The following is a 17,249-nucleotide window of genomic DNA, read 5'->3' as shown; positions in this document are numbered from 1 at the left end:
GGTGTTAGCTTGAGAAATTTGGTTTAGTATTTCGACAATAAATATGCGATGTAAATGTATGATAATGTTAGGTATAAAATAATCTAGCTATCGTTTCGAGATTTTGATAATTTCAATTGAAGGGGTGAGTTTGACTCGCTTATAAGATGTTTTGGGACTTCGTCTATTTTTAGTTCAAGGTTTAGATAACCTAGAAACCTACCAAGCTTGGTTTAGAAGAATCTCAGGAACAAATCCACAAGATTAGAAACGCTAACCATGTTCAGAATCTCAAAAAGGTTTATGGTGATTTGGCATATTCGATAGAGATAGAAATGAGATAAATTCACAGTCTAAGTACAATTAGTTAAATCATTTCAATGTTATGCTCCAAGGTTCGACTGAGGAAACTTTCGACAGAAGCAGTTAGGAGATTTAAAGATGGCTTGAAACAACAAGAACAATTCAAAACAGTTCAAATGTCAAAGACACATGGAAGCATACAAGAAAATTGAAGCCTACGTAAGGGAGTACATGTCGATTTCTGAAAAGATAATCATTATCGACCGTTAATATTATAATAGTATATAAGACGAGTTAAGTCATGTAAACAATGGTCACAAAAATCCATTAAGTATTCTCTATAGAACTTCAGTATCCAAGCCACATTGAGAAAAGAGTTATGAAAAGATGTATGAATTTACGTCCTTTCTTTTAATTCTTTAAATTCGAAGCATTTACTTGAATGACTTTTATTATGTTCTTTGTTTATTCTTTAAATCCCAAGCAATTATGTATATTCCAGTTAGAGTTTATGTCCAAAATTTTGACATTAAAACATCAAAGTTCTAAGCACAAACACCCTTTTGTTATATTATTTTGCACAATATGTCCTAGGATTTTTTCGAATTTAATCCTGTAAGTGAACGAAAACTTGTGATTTCATTTACCAAAAACAACGGTAAATAGTAGGTAGACACAACTTTCCACCCAATGATACAGGGGAAGGGAGAGATGGTCCATCTCTTAAAATGATTCAGATACAATATTAATAACAAGTGTAACAAATAAATTAGGAAAATATTAGTAACAGTAAATTAGTGTAAGCAACGTACAACTCCATGTCATCTATTTTGTCTTCCAAAGACAAACCTCACTCAGATTCAAATCCAGGTAGACCTAACAGGCCGTCCCTCAGTTGTAATCGTGAATTCCCATTAAGTCTATGACATACTGAAGAGAGACTACATCGATGTAATTTGCACTTTTCCCCACAAAATGGGCGTGCCAACCAAGAATAAGAGGTAGCACCTTAATGGACAAGTATGATGGCACTCAACATGCATATCATCACCTTCGACATCCACAACCCACTGCGGGCGATCTTTATTAAGTTTTTCTAAAAAACCTAATTTATCATGAACACCTTATGTGTCAGCTACCTCATTGGAGGCCTTAGTTGGGTCACCCTCTAAATGGCTGACCATCATCTCACCAACTTCCTCTTGATCGATCCTTCTGTGGCTCAATAATTTTCCCTTGATAGGAAGATGCAGGAAGCATAAGACGCCATCCCGGGTGATGGTTATCTCCCCAATAGGAAGGTGGAAAGATGACACCTCTGAATTCCATCTCTCTGCAAATTCCGCCTGCATGCCATGGCTTATGGTCATATACGCACCAACGCCTAATCCAGCAAGACCGAAATAATGAATAATATCCTTGGACCAATCTGCAGTGGGCAGTTCTAACTCCAATATGTTCCAGCCATGGTTTACTAATTTCAAACACACACACTCCAATAATTAATATCACCATCACTTGTGATTCCATTAATTTTAAACATATGTAAACATATATAAAAGTAAATAAATATACCTCTCCTTCACAGACATGCCTAGCAACATGACTTTCATTGAGATAAAGTAAGGAAGTGTCAAATGAGCCTCTTGGATAACTCTATAAAGGGGAATTAGTAGCGGGTTCCTCATATACTTAAGGGTTTCATGTGCTGCTTCATCATCTGGGGACTAGTGGCCCCGTGAAGTAAAAGCTCGAGAAGTAGAGACATGAGACAGGCGACTACGTGAAATAGAACTAGATGGTTATGAATCTCGGCAATGTGAACCATCAAACGAGGTTTCATCAACTCGTAGCCTCGTGGTCCTGGCTCTGGCGACCCTCTCACGTCGTACAAACGTGGTTTGGGACCCACGTCTGAGCCTAATTTTTCCAGGGTTGTTTTCAGCCATCGCACATGCGATAAAACTAGATAGGCAAATAAAAAATGCAACCAAAATTCTGCCATGTCCAGATTTGGAGATACATCTTCAAAAGTAGTTCATAAAGAATTTGGAGATACATCTCTAAAAATAGTTCATAAAGAATCCTGAGATGTATGTCCATTTAGGCTAAGTACTTTGACTAAACACTACCTAATGTAACTTAAGTAACTTATTTTCTCTAAAACAATCACTCAAAACACAAAAAAGAAATGGTTTTTGAAAAACTTACCAAATATAAGTTGTTGTATAAAAGCTTGAATGAAGTCAGAAGGTTTGCAACAAATGAAGTAGAATGCAGTGAGAATCCAGGTTGAAGTGGCCAACTACGACCATGGAATTGGAACACGTATTTCGATGAATTTGTCTTGTCGAAAGATGATGCTAACCTGTTAAATTTTTCAAGAAATTAGTTTTAAAAGGCCAAGGATAAGTAAGTTTCAGACTTAGTAAAATTCCAAGTTTTTAATATGGTGTTACTCTCCACACGGTCGAACAACGCGTAAGTGAATAAGATCATACAGTTACTCTAGAACACGTGGAAGCTTGTTGAGAGCGAAGGTTGCATGGAGACGAAGACGTGACGTAATTTGCTATGTCGATCGTTGCAAACAATTATGTTAGAACTAGTATATAAGTAGTGTTCACTTATAGTTTTAGGGATCCTCAATTTTACAAAATTCTAAAAACTCGGAGTATCCAAGTGTTAGTGGGAAAAGAGTGATATGAGAATGTATGTATTTGTGTTCCACTTTATGAATTGAATTCTTTACTTTCAAGTAATTTACTGTATTTATAAATTATTTTCTTTTTAAATTCTTTTACTTTCGACTTTACATGTTAACATGTTTCAAACTTATGATTTTTGCACAATATATCCTAGAATATTTTCGAGTTTAATCCTTTAAGTGAAATCAAACTTGTTTTTGTTTATCATATTTTATCGTAAACAATACCAAAATTGTATATCTGAAACCAACACTGATACATGATAGAATTTTTTAGGTCCACATTTATATGCAACTTCTACAAATTTAGGGGCTCTTGTTTTTTATTTCATACAAATACAAAATGTCTCAAATGTCACAAGTAAACATCATCTGGTAAATCGCAAATGTCTCATTCTCCCGCGCGACACATGTGCGAAAGTTTAAGCTCAATGAAAACACCTCTTTTGCACATCTGCAATATTAAATGTTTAATCTCCTATCTTACGGAGATAATCGAAAAATTGTGAAGTTCAAATATCATTCACCGCCAATTAACAATAAATACAAAATTGAGTTTAACAACTATCAACTCAAGACGGATGCAAATGTAAGAGTTACGTGAAATACATTTTTCCGTTTTGAAACAAAAGTTTCTATCAAGATGAATGTAATATTTGATTTTATTTTAACACCCTCGTGATCCTGCCTCAGGCGACCCTCTCACATCGTATAAAAGTTGTTCACCATTTGCTCGATCTAATGACATATTTTAGTATAGTAGTTAAATTGAATGTAAATTGTATTCCGTAAAAAAATGTAACTTTAATAAAAAGCAATTAGTAAAGTACCGTACATGAGCATAGAATATTCGATCCTAAATCCTGTTATAAAATCCAATAAAACCAAGTGATTGAGTATTCACTTCACTAACCAATAGAGAAAAGCTAAATTCCAATAGTGCTTGCAGTGCGTTAACGCAAAAGGAAGGATCAATCAAGAACAAAGCACAGCCTCTCTCTCCAGTTCCAAAAGAAAATGGTTGACAACAATGGTACCACCCTCTCTCTCTTTCGTTTCAGTTTGTAATGCGGAGATCGTATAACAATTACTCACTGATTCGTCGCTCAACTGTAGAATCACTCTCTCAATTCCTCGCATCTGCAGTCGACGCTGCTCACAAAGCTGGCGAGGTTAGTTCTTTCTCATTTCAACTCTCTCTCTCTGTTCGTTCCCTTTCTCTCTTCATCTATCACTATCGATTCGGTATCAATTTTTTTTTCAGGTTATTCGAAAAGGATTTTACCAAATCAAACACGTCGAACACAAAGGATCGGTTTGTTTCAATTCTCCTCTACTTTATTTTCCGCTTCATTTTCTTCCATCATATAATGCCAATGTTACTTTTGGTAAATCGTACGATATTTTTTTTTAGTTTTCAATTTTCTTCTATATTATTGCAATTGGTGTTCATTTCACTTAATGTTACCGGTTTCAAAGCTATTTTCATGACGCTCCGAACTGAAATTGAATATAGCTTACGGGGACTAAATTTGTAGTCTTGGTTTTTATTACATTTTTGGATTTTGTTTTCAATATTCAAAATTCTCGCACGAAACAAGCTTAGTCGTCAGTGATATAAGTTATGTCTATATAAAAAAAGTCATGGTGATTTTCATATAAGCTATATGTTGTTTTTGATTTTCTTATAAAATATAAGTAATGGGTCATGGGTGAATCCATACGGACTCAAGAGCAACCACACAAGTGAGAGACATCATATCTTCATCTAAAATCTAGGTTTATGATACAACTGTGAGTGGATGTGGATGTGGATGCCCATCCACTTATATGCTCTCCTCAATGGTTGCATTGTCGTTGACACTCACCTTATGACATTAGGTTTACGAGTCAGCTCGCTTAAATATTATTCAACCTTCAACTTTTCAAGCATTGTAGGACTTCTAACTGACACTTGTATCATAATAATAAGTTGCTTTCATAAGCTATTCTAGAGTATATGAAAATAAAATAAAAACAACTTATAGACCTGTCATAAGTCGTTTTTATCAGTGTTGTTGATGGCAGACGGCGGTGCATAGCGGAGAGCTAAAATCCCGCAATACAGGCCTCTTTGATATACACCATGGCAAATATTCGATAACACTGGTTTCTATACACTGTCCCGATCAAGCTCTTGATAAGCAATCAAATGAGCTTAGAATAAGCTCGTATGCATATCAATGTCTATAAGCTTATATGACATTTTACAATCTGTAATTATATTAAAGAAATAAGAAAGTTGTTTGAGGTGCTTACTTTTTCTCTGTTCTTGAGAAGGTACTTACTTGTAGGTAAAGGAATTGAAAAAAAAAATGGGCATTATTAGCTATTAAAGCGTATGAAGAATAAAGTATTATTGTCTTTTCATAGTGTTTTACCTTTGCTGTGGTGCACAGGTTGATTTGGTAACTGAAACTGATAAAGCATGCGAAGAACTAATATTTAATCATCTCAAGCAGCTTTATCCCACTCATAAGGTTCACCCTCCTCTTCCTCCAATGATATAGTCATGTTTTATGTTGGTGGCTATTATTGCCCGCTGCCATTTTATATTTCCTAAAGTTCATTTATATTTGTGAACTTATTAGTTCATCGGGGAAGAAACCACAGCTGCTTTTGGTACTACAGAACTTACAGATGATCCCACATGGATTGTTGATCCCTTGGATGGAACTACTAACTTTGTGCATGGGTAATTATCAATTCTTATATTATCATTGATGGTGATTGATGATACACTCATATTTACATATTGATGGACTAAACATTATACTATCTGTAGATTCCCCTTCGTCTGTGTCTCCATTGGTCTCACAATTGGAAAAGTTCCAACAGTTGGTGTTGTGTACAATCCAATAATTAACGAGGTATGGAATCTTCCATTTTGAAAATGCTTTAGAAGTAGTTGTTGTTGACCACTAAACCATTAGATTTTGCTGAAAGGCCTTTAGTCATTACAGCAATGGAATAAATTTTGGAATATGATTCAATAAGTATTATCAGCATAGAATTTTATAATATTTAAAATTAAGCTTCCTTTCTTGCTCAATATGCTCATTGAAATCTGGGATTGTTGTATGTAGCTTTTCACCGCAGTCCATGGAAAAGGAGCTTTTTTGAATGGGAACCCTATAAAAGGTGTGTCCTCTGTTTTTTCATCTTTTGATAACTTGTTATTAATATAGATGTCATACTTATGTCTTGAATTTCACAGTATCGTCACAAACTGAATTGATGAGCTCTCTTCTAGCAACTGAGGTATGTCAAGGCTGTTATAATTGATTATGTAAAATCTATTCAATTGTTTTTATTTGCTTATCATTTACCTGTGTCGATGGCTAACATGGAACTCGGAAACCTACAATAACAATGTGTGGAATGACCATCCAGTGAGAATAGTTCAATCGATTAATCAAAGGCATAAAAATGATACAAAAGTTGACTGTCTAATGCATATGATCCCTAAGTATGACCATCGAATGCGTTTTGACCATCTTAGTATGTCATACTTCGACATGTACATGACTTATCTAGGTGAGATGGTGATAGAGCGTTGGTTGTGTCTAGGGGTGGGAATAGGCCAAGACAACTAACAGGGTCCTACGGCCTAGCTGCCTAGGCCAGGCCAGTTTTTTTTCTTTTCAATAAAAAAGGCCTGGGCTTTTCTATAAGTTAGAGAACACTCTCTTTTCTTTGTGTTGCCTTGGATCTGGTCTTGTTGAGAGTTCTCTCTTGTTTCAGTTTAATACAATTTTCATTTTCTACTAATTGTTGTTAACTCTGCTCTAGCAAATGGTCAGTTTCTCTTGCTATTAACCTAATGATCCCTATGATACTATACATTCTTGTTTAACACATTTGTGTTAAAATTTCTACATCTGTAGCTGTATATCATTTGGAATGTTTGTAGTGAAATCTTTTCAATTTGACTCTGCAAAATCAAACACTGCTGAACCTATCACATTGATACTTGCAATACAATTGGTAAATCAGTAATTTGCTCTAGAGAGTCTTGATTTTCAAATTTGTAAAATTTATTGTACTTGAAAAATAATGCGGCTGATATTCAAATTACATATTTTTTTAACTTGGCCATATTGAATTTTGAAGAATTATTTTGGATGTAAACCATCGAATTCAAACTGGATGGTTGAAATGGAGGAGGGTCTCAGGAATTTTGTGATAGAAAGGTAGCGCTCAAGTCGAAGGAAAAGTTTTATCGGATTGCGGTAAGACCTGTGATGTTGTATGAGACAGAATGTTGAGCGCTTAAGAATCAACACGAGAATAAAGTAAGCGTAGCAGAGATGTGGATGTTGCGTTAGATGTGTGGTAAGATTAGACATGATAAAATTTAAAATGACAATATTAGAGAGTGCTGGGGTCAAAGTAGTCAAGCACTAGATCTTAAGTAGGATCGGACGACATGTGAAAGATCGTAAAACTAGGATCGTAGCACGACACTTAAGATCTTACCGAAGGGTAAAGCGGAAATTTGACATATATATACACACAAAAAAAACATGAAAATTATAATGCACGGGCAAAATAAATGACAAAATTCAACCAATTTAATTGATAACACATAACCATCATTCTATAATTTAACAAGTTCAAAATAAACAGCACAAAAAACATAAATCTAACTAACAAGTCTAATCATCTAAGATATTATGAATTCCCATGTCAATATAGTCATATAAAAAGCAACTTCAGCATGTAAGATCATAAGATTTTAAGACCCATCACTCGATCTTGACCACGAAGTGCACGGAAATAGTTTTTTCTCATATCATAGCACTAAAAGACAACTTCAGCACGTGAGATCGTAAGATCTTAAGATCCAACACTCGATTTTGACTATATTGGTTGGGATAGCACCTATAGTAGAAAAATGGTGGATAATAGACTTCGGTGGTTTGGATATGTAGAGAGAAAATCTTTAAATTTTGTGGTAAGGAGAGTAGATCGGATGGAGAGGAGTCAAATAGTTAGAGGTAGAGGAAGACCTAGAAAAACTATAAGAGATGTTATTAAGAAAGATCTCGAGTTTAACAATTTAGATAAGAACATGGTCCTGAATAGAACTTTATGATGGAAGTTGATTCATGTAGCTGACCTCATTTAGTGGGATAAGGCTTGGTTGTTGTTGTTATATTTACTCTACATTTAGATGTTCTAAAATGATTTGAAATGTCTTGGGGCAGGCATATTAGATTAGTGCCTTCTGTCTTGATTTCTATGTGCCACTTAGATATTCCAAATTTTAAGTTTATTCTCATGTGTTTTAAAAGCTTTTTAATCAATCATATGAGTGTTGTCAACTCAATTGTTTTTATACCTCAAGATAATCATATGTGTTTTTTCTTCTTACAAACTACAATGTGATCAATTAGCAGATTGTAACATGAAATTGCTAATCCCATTTTAAATTGTATTTGTATCCCCAGTCCCACTAAATATACATGTATCTTTACCTGCGTTATTGTGTTTAGTTGCATACAAAGCTTATCCTTAAAATTAGTAAGATATTCCTGATGCTTGAAATTTGAATCTGGCTCAGAATATTAAGATTATTGGTTCAGGTTTACTTCCAAATATGTTGCCTTTTAAATCAAATGAAAAAATTTGATATTCATCAAGTTTTTACCCTTCGAAAAGTGCAGGTTGGAACAAAACGGGACAAGGAAACAGTAGACGCCACTACCAATAGGATTAATAGTTTGCTTTACAAGGTAAATCCAAGTCTTGCCATGGAATCTTTTGAACTAAGATGATAAGTACAAACTGCTATGTCATAATAACTACCCTATTTCTAATGTCAGGTGAGATCTCTTAGAATGAGTGGCTCCTGTGCTCTGAATCTTTGTGGAATTGCATGTGGAAGACTAGATGTATTCTTTGAAATTGGATTTGGTGGTCCATGGTATGAGCTTCTCCTACAATCTTTTTGGGCATTATCATTATGTGCTAGGCCGACCCAACCTTTGCGCAAGTAAAGCAAGGGATTTAGGTCCACAAATATTTAAGCTTAATTGACATGTGTAGTATCTAATACTAACTTACTCCCTCCATTCTCGTTTATAAGCATGATTTTAATTTTTAGATTTATTGAATAATTGATGTATCTGATTTATATATAATCTAAATATATTATTTATTTAAATATATTATTTATTTAATAAATTTAAAAGTCGAAATTTTGCTTATAAATGAAAATAGAGGAAGTATATTAAAAAAAGGCCTTTTGTCTAATGGTTAAGGCATCTAATTTTAAATAAAGTTTTTAGGCTCTGAAGCACTAGAAACCTCTTAAGAAAGGGGTAACCGTGTTAGGTTTTGTATTAGAAACTAACAAAGACATTTGTGATTAAGTGAAACCTTTGAAGAAAGGGATAACCGTGTCAGGTTTAGTATCGGAAACTAACAAAAACATTTGTGATTAAGTTTAAGTTATTTATTTTTCTCAAATTATTACCAATGTTGTGTCGGTATTCTATTTCTGGTGTCCGTGTTTTTATAGATTTTAGATTTTAGGTTAGAATTTTTAGGCTTCATACTCTTTCTAACCTTTTATTTTTGGCCTTATCATTATGTGATTCATATAATAACATGGTCTCTCTTTCTCTTTCCAGGGATGTGGCAGGTGGAGCTGTCATTGTTAGAGAAGCCGGAGGTGTTGTGTTTGATCCGTAAGTTACTTTGATATTGCTTAGATATAATTTAACCTTATTCTTAACTAAGTGAAATATGTACATTTCTAGATGGTCTTTTGCATTGTTAGGTACTACATAGTTTAGTTTACCTTTTACATGTGTCACCATGTTATGGATAGATAAATGTAATCATGGTTGATGTACAGAAAGCTACAAAACATGAAGCTTCATACTAACCTCAACCTCTGATGTTTTTGTTTGCTTCAGGTCTGGTACAGATTTTGACATAACAGCCCAGCGTATAGCTGCTTCAAACCCTTCATTGAAGGACGCACTTGTTGATGTTCTGCGCCAAACCGAGTGAAAATTGAAATAAATTATTTTTTATGAAGTATTTATATTTGATTAGGAAAAATGTGATATCATTTACTTTTGCTCAAATAATCAAAACTCTCAATTTTGGATATTAAATTATCCGATCAGTAATTTTATTATGTTTAGTGAGAATTACTTTAGTATTAAAAATATTAAGTATTTGTCGTGACAAAAATTGATTATATAAAATCAATTATAATTAAAAATAAATTAAATATAAAGTGATTTATTACGATTAAACTTTTATATTAAAGCTAGAATATTTTTGAACTGAAAAACAATGAGAATATTTTTGAACTGAAAAACAATGAGACTAAAGATATCTAAGTTTTCTAAAAATATTATGTAGTGTCAAAAGAGTTAACTTATATATAGAAAAATGTTGTCATTATTATTTAACCATCATTCTTTTGTATTTTAATGACAAAAATTTATCACTATAATTTTTTTAATAATATATTTACAACACTTGTTAGTATACAAATAAAACAATATTCTCTAATTTTAATAATTGCATCAGCATAACGTAGTGAATGATGCAACTCGCTTTTTTCACATGTTTTATGAGAAGCTTCGCGAAAGGTTGTGTCATTTGTAACACTGAGATTCTTTTGTTCTTTTCACGTAAACTTTTTGTAGTTCGTTATGGTAAGTCTAGTGGCCTAATCTTTTGGCACGATCTTAAAGTTAGAGAATTTGGCAAAATTGCTAGAACATTTGCATGTTCTAATTCTTTCCTCATAGAACCAAGTTCTGTTCACCAAAGTCTCACCTAGGTAGTTTGGTTGGTTTGTTAGAAAATATTAGTTATATTTGATTGATGAGGATAGTATAAAAGCTAGTTGATTAAATTGAAATGATGTAAAATTAGCTGTTTAATTAATTGATAATTAAAAAACATTTAATGCACATTAAATTAGTTTATATTGTTTAATATTTTATATATAGTTATATTTAATTAAATATTTTATATATTACTATATATTAAATTAAATCTAATATTTTATAGTGTTTTTATAATATTAATAAAAACTTAAAATTTTATAATTTGAATATTAAAAACGAATTTAAATTAAATTGCATATTAAATTAGTTTTTTTTAATCAATTGAATTGAAGGTAAATAATTATATCTTTGAATCAAATAAATTTTTGCTTTAAAATTGATCCAAATCATCTTTTATTTTGTCAATTTTAATGGATTTTTTTTTAATTTTTTAATTTTTTAATTTTTAATTTTTTTTGTTATTTTTAAATATTAAATGTTGAAATTGATTTTTTTGGTATTGTTTCATAAATATATTATATATTCTCACCGCGCACACACAAATTTTAGAAGTAAGATTGACTGGATTATGTCATAATTTTCCTTTTGAAAACACACTCAACGTGTAAAGTGATAGAGTACTTTATTACCTCACTCTCTTATAAGTTATAACAATGACCTAAAAGTATAATATAGTGAAAAAATGTGTCATATATCAAGAAGAATTCTGATTTATAAAATATTCATATATTTATTAATTACAAACAAAAAAAATGGACATTTATAATAATTAAAAAGACTCGATCCTCAAAAAACGGACATTTCATATATTTTAAATTTGACTCTAAAGACTAATAAATACAAAGTAAACCACTTTGAACAATATGAGTTTTTCATAAGTTAGTCAAATTTGTCCGTCGGAAAAAATAAATTAGTCCAATTTGGTGGTGAAATCTAATTAAGTCAACAATGCATATGCTTAATTGCTTCGGTTATAGTTTTCAAACTCTTGAAAAGAGGGGAACATGAGGTATTAAATACTGAAAATGATAGAAGTGGAACAGTATAAATAAACAAGTCATACTGCGTACATACGTCCAAAAAACTAGTCATACTCGTATACATACATATATTTATAATTTTTTATTATAGGTGGTGAGAAAGATTATTTTATTATTTATAATTTATAATTATTTTATTACTTTTGGAAAAATATTCAACAATGACCTACCAAATTCCTATTATGGTGTGGTATGAGAAAAAGTTAACACAAGCCATGTTATGTACAGCGAATCCAAGTTGTTCATTTTTTAATGGAAATATTTTGTCGTCTATTATGGTCTTCTGGTGGTGCGACTTCAGAGGATCGATAAAAAAAACAAAAATTTAACTAAAGATAAAAAGTAAATAAAAAATACAAAATATGTATATCTGAGACAAAGTATCCTCTGGAATTGCATGGAAAAAACCACACACCAGGATTTTTTTTCACTATCCTATGAAAGAATAATCTAAAACCCAAAATACACTCATGCAACCAACCAAATATACACAAAAAGGGTCTAAACAGCAAAAACTCAATTATATAAAACTCAAACCAAAATCCAGTTTCTATATCTATCTCTCCCTACACCTGCTGACCATATCCATTTGTTCCATTTGTTGCATGTGACAACTTGTTCTCTGACTTTTTCCTTTTGATCACAATCATCCATGTGTAAGCTTCTAAAAGCACTGCGATTCCACCCAAAGCTGCAATAATGCCGGTGTACGCATGCTTCCAGTTATCATATCGGTTCCCTGCGGACACTTCCAATGCGTCGAACCCTTTAAAGATGTTGATGATGCTGATGATTATCGTTGCGTATCCGATACCCCAATGGTAGAAATTCCAGTAGATTCTGATTTTGTGATCTTTGTTGGGCCTTAATAGCAGCGCGAAAACCTGAATTTAATACCAGAAGTTTCTATCAGTTGCATTACAATTAGTAGCATCTGTCATATATGACTGTGGTTATCTGCAATATCAGAAACCGATCAAGAACATATAAGGACATACCTGAAGGGTTCCAAGGCAGAAGAGGGTGATTCCGAGTGCTCTATGCGTTGAGTAGGTAATACCAGCCGAGTCACTGCCGAGTTTTAGACCGGTACCCCATCCAGCAACACCGACTATGTACGCAGCTGTTTGACAGGTAACATGAAGGTAAAACCAAGCAGGGTCTGCAGATTTGAACACCTTCAAGTACCTTGCAATTACAGCTCCCAACGGCATCAAAGTTCCCCAACTCACTGCATTTAGTATTCCATGGGTCTGAAACAAAATTAACATCCTTAATCATTAATCAATTTTCAGTTATGATAGAATAAGATCACAATCACCACCCTTGAGTGCTCATGGCTGGATTCGAACCTAGGGTCTCTGGAACTCTGGTTAAGAGGAAAAAGATTCCTCTTGGGTTCGAAAATCATTTTTACATGATCAATTCATCAATTTTAACCCACCTTTAACCAAAATCAATTTAACAGAAACAACTCAAAATCAATTTTGTCACCGCAAAACCAAACAAACACTACTAAAACCTAATAGTAACATTGAGCAATTTGAAACCTTTATATTTTTGCTTACAGAAAAACCTATATGAACCCTATAACTTAGGGTGATGCGGCACAAAGAAAGAACAATTTTTTGAGGAAAAGAAATACTCACATTTCTTCTTCTACTGAGTGAACCTCCACCTGATCCAGCTTGAGTAACACCAGAAAGAAGATCCAAGCTCTCCTTCGAATTTAAATTACCATTATTCATGGCATGTGGTTGAGGAGAACCACCAGACACAGAACCATCTTGCCAAAGATGAACCAAAGAAGTAACACCACTAGGAAGATTAATCGTCGCAAAAATCGTAACCTCATCACTCACATGTGTAGCCCTCAAGTTCGAATGATTGTAACTAATTCTACTCTCTGTTAATTGAGTACCGGCATTCGCAATCGACGAAGTATAAGCTCTTGGCGAACCACTGGATTGTAGAATTGCAACCAAAGCTTGTGCTCCAGTCATGGCGGATGTGAGATCGTTGTTAGGGTTAATAGCCCATGAGACCCACTGGTTTGTTGATGTGATTCCTGTGTGTCGGAATGCTATGTCGAGTTTTCCTGTTGTTCGGTCGAATGTCCAGTGAAGGTACGAGGTGAGTTGAGGTAGATCGCGACACGAGGTGAATTTCTCGTTGTTTGTGAAGGTTTGTAATTGACATGTTTGTGTTTGTGTTTGTTGTGCTAAGGTTGTTGAAACAAACAAAGAGAGAATGAACATGAACCATAGGTTCTTCTTCCCAACCATGTTGTTGTTTTTGTTGTTTTTGATACAATTGATTTTTTTGTTGGATTATGAATGAAGTGAAGATGTGTTGAGAAATGGGAGAGAGAAGGGGTTATTATAGAATTGGTGGTGGGTTAAAGTTGTTGAGTGGTTGATGTCTAAGGATGACTAAAAGTCTTACTTAGAGAGAGAAAAATTCAACAATAAACAAAAGAAATTTGTTCTTAAACTTTTTTTTTAGAGGAATAATTAAATCTTAAAATAAACACAATAAATTATTCATTTTTTAGATTTATTAAATGATTAACTGAAATTATATATGTTAAATATCTTAATTATTTGGTAAATTTAAAAAATAATTTTTTCTTATAAATTGGAGATTTTGTATTTTTAATTAGGGTATTTATATAAGTGAATGTTAAAATTTAAAATTGTATAAATGGTTTTTATTTATAAAGAGACTATTTTCATTTGATTGGCTTTTTAGGTAAAAGAAAATTATATTTAAGAATTATAATTTATTGATTTTAATGTTAAGTAGCTTTACTTTTTTATTTATTTCTTAATTAAAACCCTTTTTTGTCTCATTCAATGATTCCTATTTAAATCCTTTTGAGTCTAGCATTTATTGAATGTCTTTTTTTATTTATAAATAATTTAATTTTAGAAATTAAATATTATTTTGAGGATTTGAGATGTTACCTTATCAGCTTTTTTTTAAAGATAATTGCAAAATTCTTTCTAATTCTTTTTATACTATTGTGTGTCCAAAATTGTATTTGAATTTAAGATTTTTAATTAAGATGAAAAAATCGATTATCATGTCCTTCACTTGCTTTTGCGTTTTTGAAAGAATAATTTGAACAAGAGCTTTAAAATATATTATTAGTAAAATAGATAAATTATTAATTAATAATTTTTTTCTATACTAGTACTCTATAGGATTGCAATCGTGGATAGGCTCGGGAAATTAAAGAAAGAAATTAAAATTATTATTGTTATTTTGACAAAGAAAGAAATTAAATTATTATTATTGTAAAATTGAGATATGTTCCATATCTGTAACATTGGTGGAAAAACACTTTCCTTGTTTTTTATACCAAAAGAAAACTTTTTCTATTTTTAATTGCATACAATTTTTTTTCTTTGAGTATGCATTTATGAAGACATTCAATGTCCCTAAATTATGCTATATTTTGTTTTTTTACAATGTAGAATGTTTTTAAATATATAAATAAAGAGAATATTCTTATTTGGTAAATTGTCACTTAAATTGAAATATGTTCGTTCTAGAAGTTGAATTTTTTATTTGTCTTTTAATTTAATTTAATAATAATAATAATGATAATAATAATAATAATAATAATTTTTGGAATTTCAAAATATATTGATAAAGAAACCAAAACAATCCAAGCAAGACGATCTTCAATATTCAGCCTAACAAAAAATTACACCACCCCAAAGAAACCTAGATATTAATGATTTGTCTATGTGGTGCCTTGACTTAGGTCTATTCCATAATCTATTTATAATGATTTAGAGTATGTTCTTCTATAGTATTAGTGATTTGGGTATTACCAAAACAATGAGAGTTTCTATACTTCTAGAACTCATAGACGGTTCCGTAAATGCGCACTTGAGAAGATGAGCTCTCCATCCTTTTCCTTTACATTTGTTTAGGATCCATAGAATCTCCTATTGTCAGCCAACTAGATTTCACATGATTTGCAAGCATGATAACACATGGTTCCAAATTGCCTTTGTTTCTTCAGAATCAAACATCATGTGATGTCGAGTTTTTTGTTTATCACAAAAACATCAAATATCTTCATGAATCATGCTAAATCTCTTCATTCTTTCATTTGTAGCCAATCTATCTTGGCAAGTCATCCAAAGTACAAACATAGCTCTTGGCCTAACTATGTTGCCACACACCAACTTCCTCCAATGGATAAACTGATTAGGCCTTTTATGAACACGATACATCTTGTTGGTTTGATAATTGTTGACTTGTTGAAGTTTACTCCAAAGATTGTGTTGCTGCAAGATTTGTCTCTGCTTGAGAATAACTTTTAACATCCAAGAACATGTCTTCATTATTGGGACAGTCATAATGTCATCATCTTTGACATAGTAACAATGAGCCCATTTAATCCATAAGTTATATCTCTTGCCACTAAGGTTCCATAAGAGCTTAATCAAGCAAACTTGGTTCTATTCCTTGATAGATATAATGTTTAGTCCTCTTTGATTCTTAGGGGTACATACATTATGCCAAGCAACATGGGACTTTCTGCTAATGGTTTCCCCTCTAGTCCAAAGGAAAGACCTGCAGACAACTTCAATATTCTGAATGATTTTCTTAGGCAATGGAATGCATTGCATCCAGAAATTTATGACATCAAAGAGCACACTCTTAATCAATTGACTTTTGCCAGCAAATCTAAGGAGCTTTGCACTCCCAGTGTCTAATCCTAGCAATAATTTTATCAACAAAAGTGAGACATTGATGATAGAAAGTTTCTTACTGGTAAGAGACACTCCAAGATATCTGAAGGGGAGAGGCCCTTCAGTGAACTTTGTCATATCCTGAATTTCCTGCTTAGTCTGCAAATCAACATTGGTAAAGTAAACCTTAAATTTGGCTGGGTTAACAGACAGATCAATGAACTTAGAGAACTCCTCAAAAGCATCCATGAGAAGATTAATGGACGTGGTGTCATCCCTTGCAAATAGAAAAATGTCATTAGCAAAACTCAGATTGATGATGCTCAATTTTTCACATTTAAAGTGAAAATTAAAATTTGGGATAAACTTCAATCTTTGCAGGATTCTGTTGAGGTACTCCATTACAATAACAAAGAGTAAAGGGGAGAGAGAACCCCCTTATCTGAGGCCCCTATTAGCACTCCGAATTCTAGTGTACTCCTCATTGACCTTGAATCTGCAAGAGACCGTGGTAATAGTTAACATGATCCACTTGATGAATTGACTAGGAAAGTTGAGTTCCTTCAAGATGCATTCCAAAGCATACCACTCAATTGTATCATATGATTTCTGAAGGTCCATTTGGAGCATACATCTTGGAACACCACCT

The 17,249-nt window shown here is 32.6% G+C and overlaps 2 protein-coding genes across 2 annotated transcripts; one reads left to right on the top strand and one right to left on the bottom strand.

The window, feature by feature from the left end:
* The first annotated feature begins 3,842 nt into the window (after positions 1 to 3,842).
* On the top strand, positions 3,843 to 10,194 carry LOC127076822 (inositol-phosphate phosphatase). The gene is made up of 12 exons (XM_051018616.1): positions 3,843 to 4,022; positions 4,106 to 4,161; positions 4,254 to 4,304; positions 5,428 to 5,508; positions 5,620 to 5,723; positions 5,814 to 5,898; positions 6,115 to 6,169; positions 6,246 to 6,289; positions 8,698 to 8,766; positions 8,857 to 8,957; positions 9,667 to 9,723; positions 9,955 to 10,194. Exons 1-12 carry the CDS (start codon positions 4,007 to 4,009, stop codon positions 10,049 to 10,051), a joined length of 816 nt encoding a protein of 271 aa, XP_050874573.1. The 5' UTR covers positions 3,843 to 4,006; the 3' UTR covers positions 10,052 to 10,194.
* A 2,037-nt stretch (positions 10,195 to 12,231) lies between these two features.
* Positions 12,232 to 14,346, bottom strand: LOC127076812 (cytochrome b561 and DOMON domain-containing protein At5g47530). The gene is made up of 3 exons (XM_051018605.1): positions 13,538 to 14,346; positions 12,887 to 13,141; positions 12,232 to 12,772 (listed from the first exon to the last, which is right to left on the bottom strand). Exons 1-3 carry the CDS (start codon positions 14,171 to 14,173, stop codon positions 12,455 to 12,457), a joined length of 1,209 nt encoding a protein of 402 aa, XP_050874562.1. The 5' UTR covers positions 14,174 to 14,346; the 3' UTR covers positions 12,232 to 12,454.
* Positions 14,347 to 17,249: the final 2,903 nt, after the last annotated feature.

The sequence above is a fragment of the Lathyrus oleraceus genome, chromosome 1 (genome assembly GCF_024323335.1).
Source record: "Lathyrus oleraceus cultivar Zhongwan6 chromosome 1, CAAS_Psat_ZW6_1.0, whole genome shotgun sequence".
Taxonomy (NCBI): domain Eukaryota; kingdom Viridiplantae; phylum Streptophyta; class Magnoliopsida; order Fabales; family Fabaceae; genus Lathyrus; species Lathyrus oleraceus.
The sequence above is the reverse complement of the archived record's forward strand: the minus strand, read 5'-3'. Positions and strand labels throughout refer to the sequence as shown.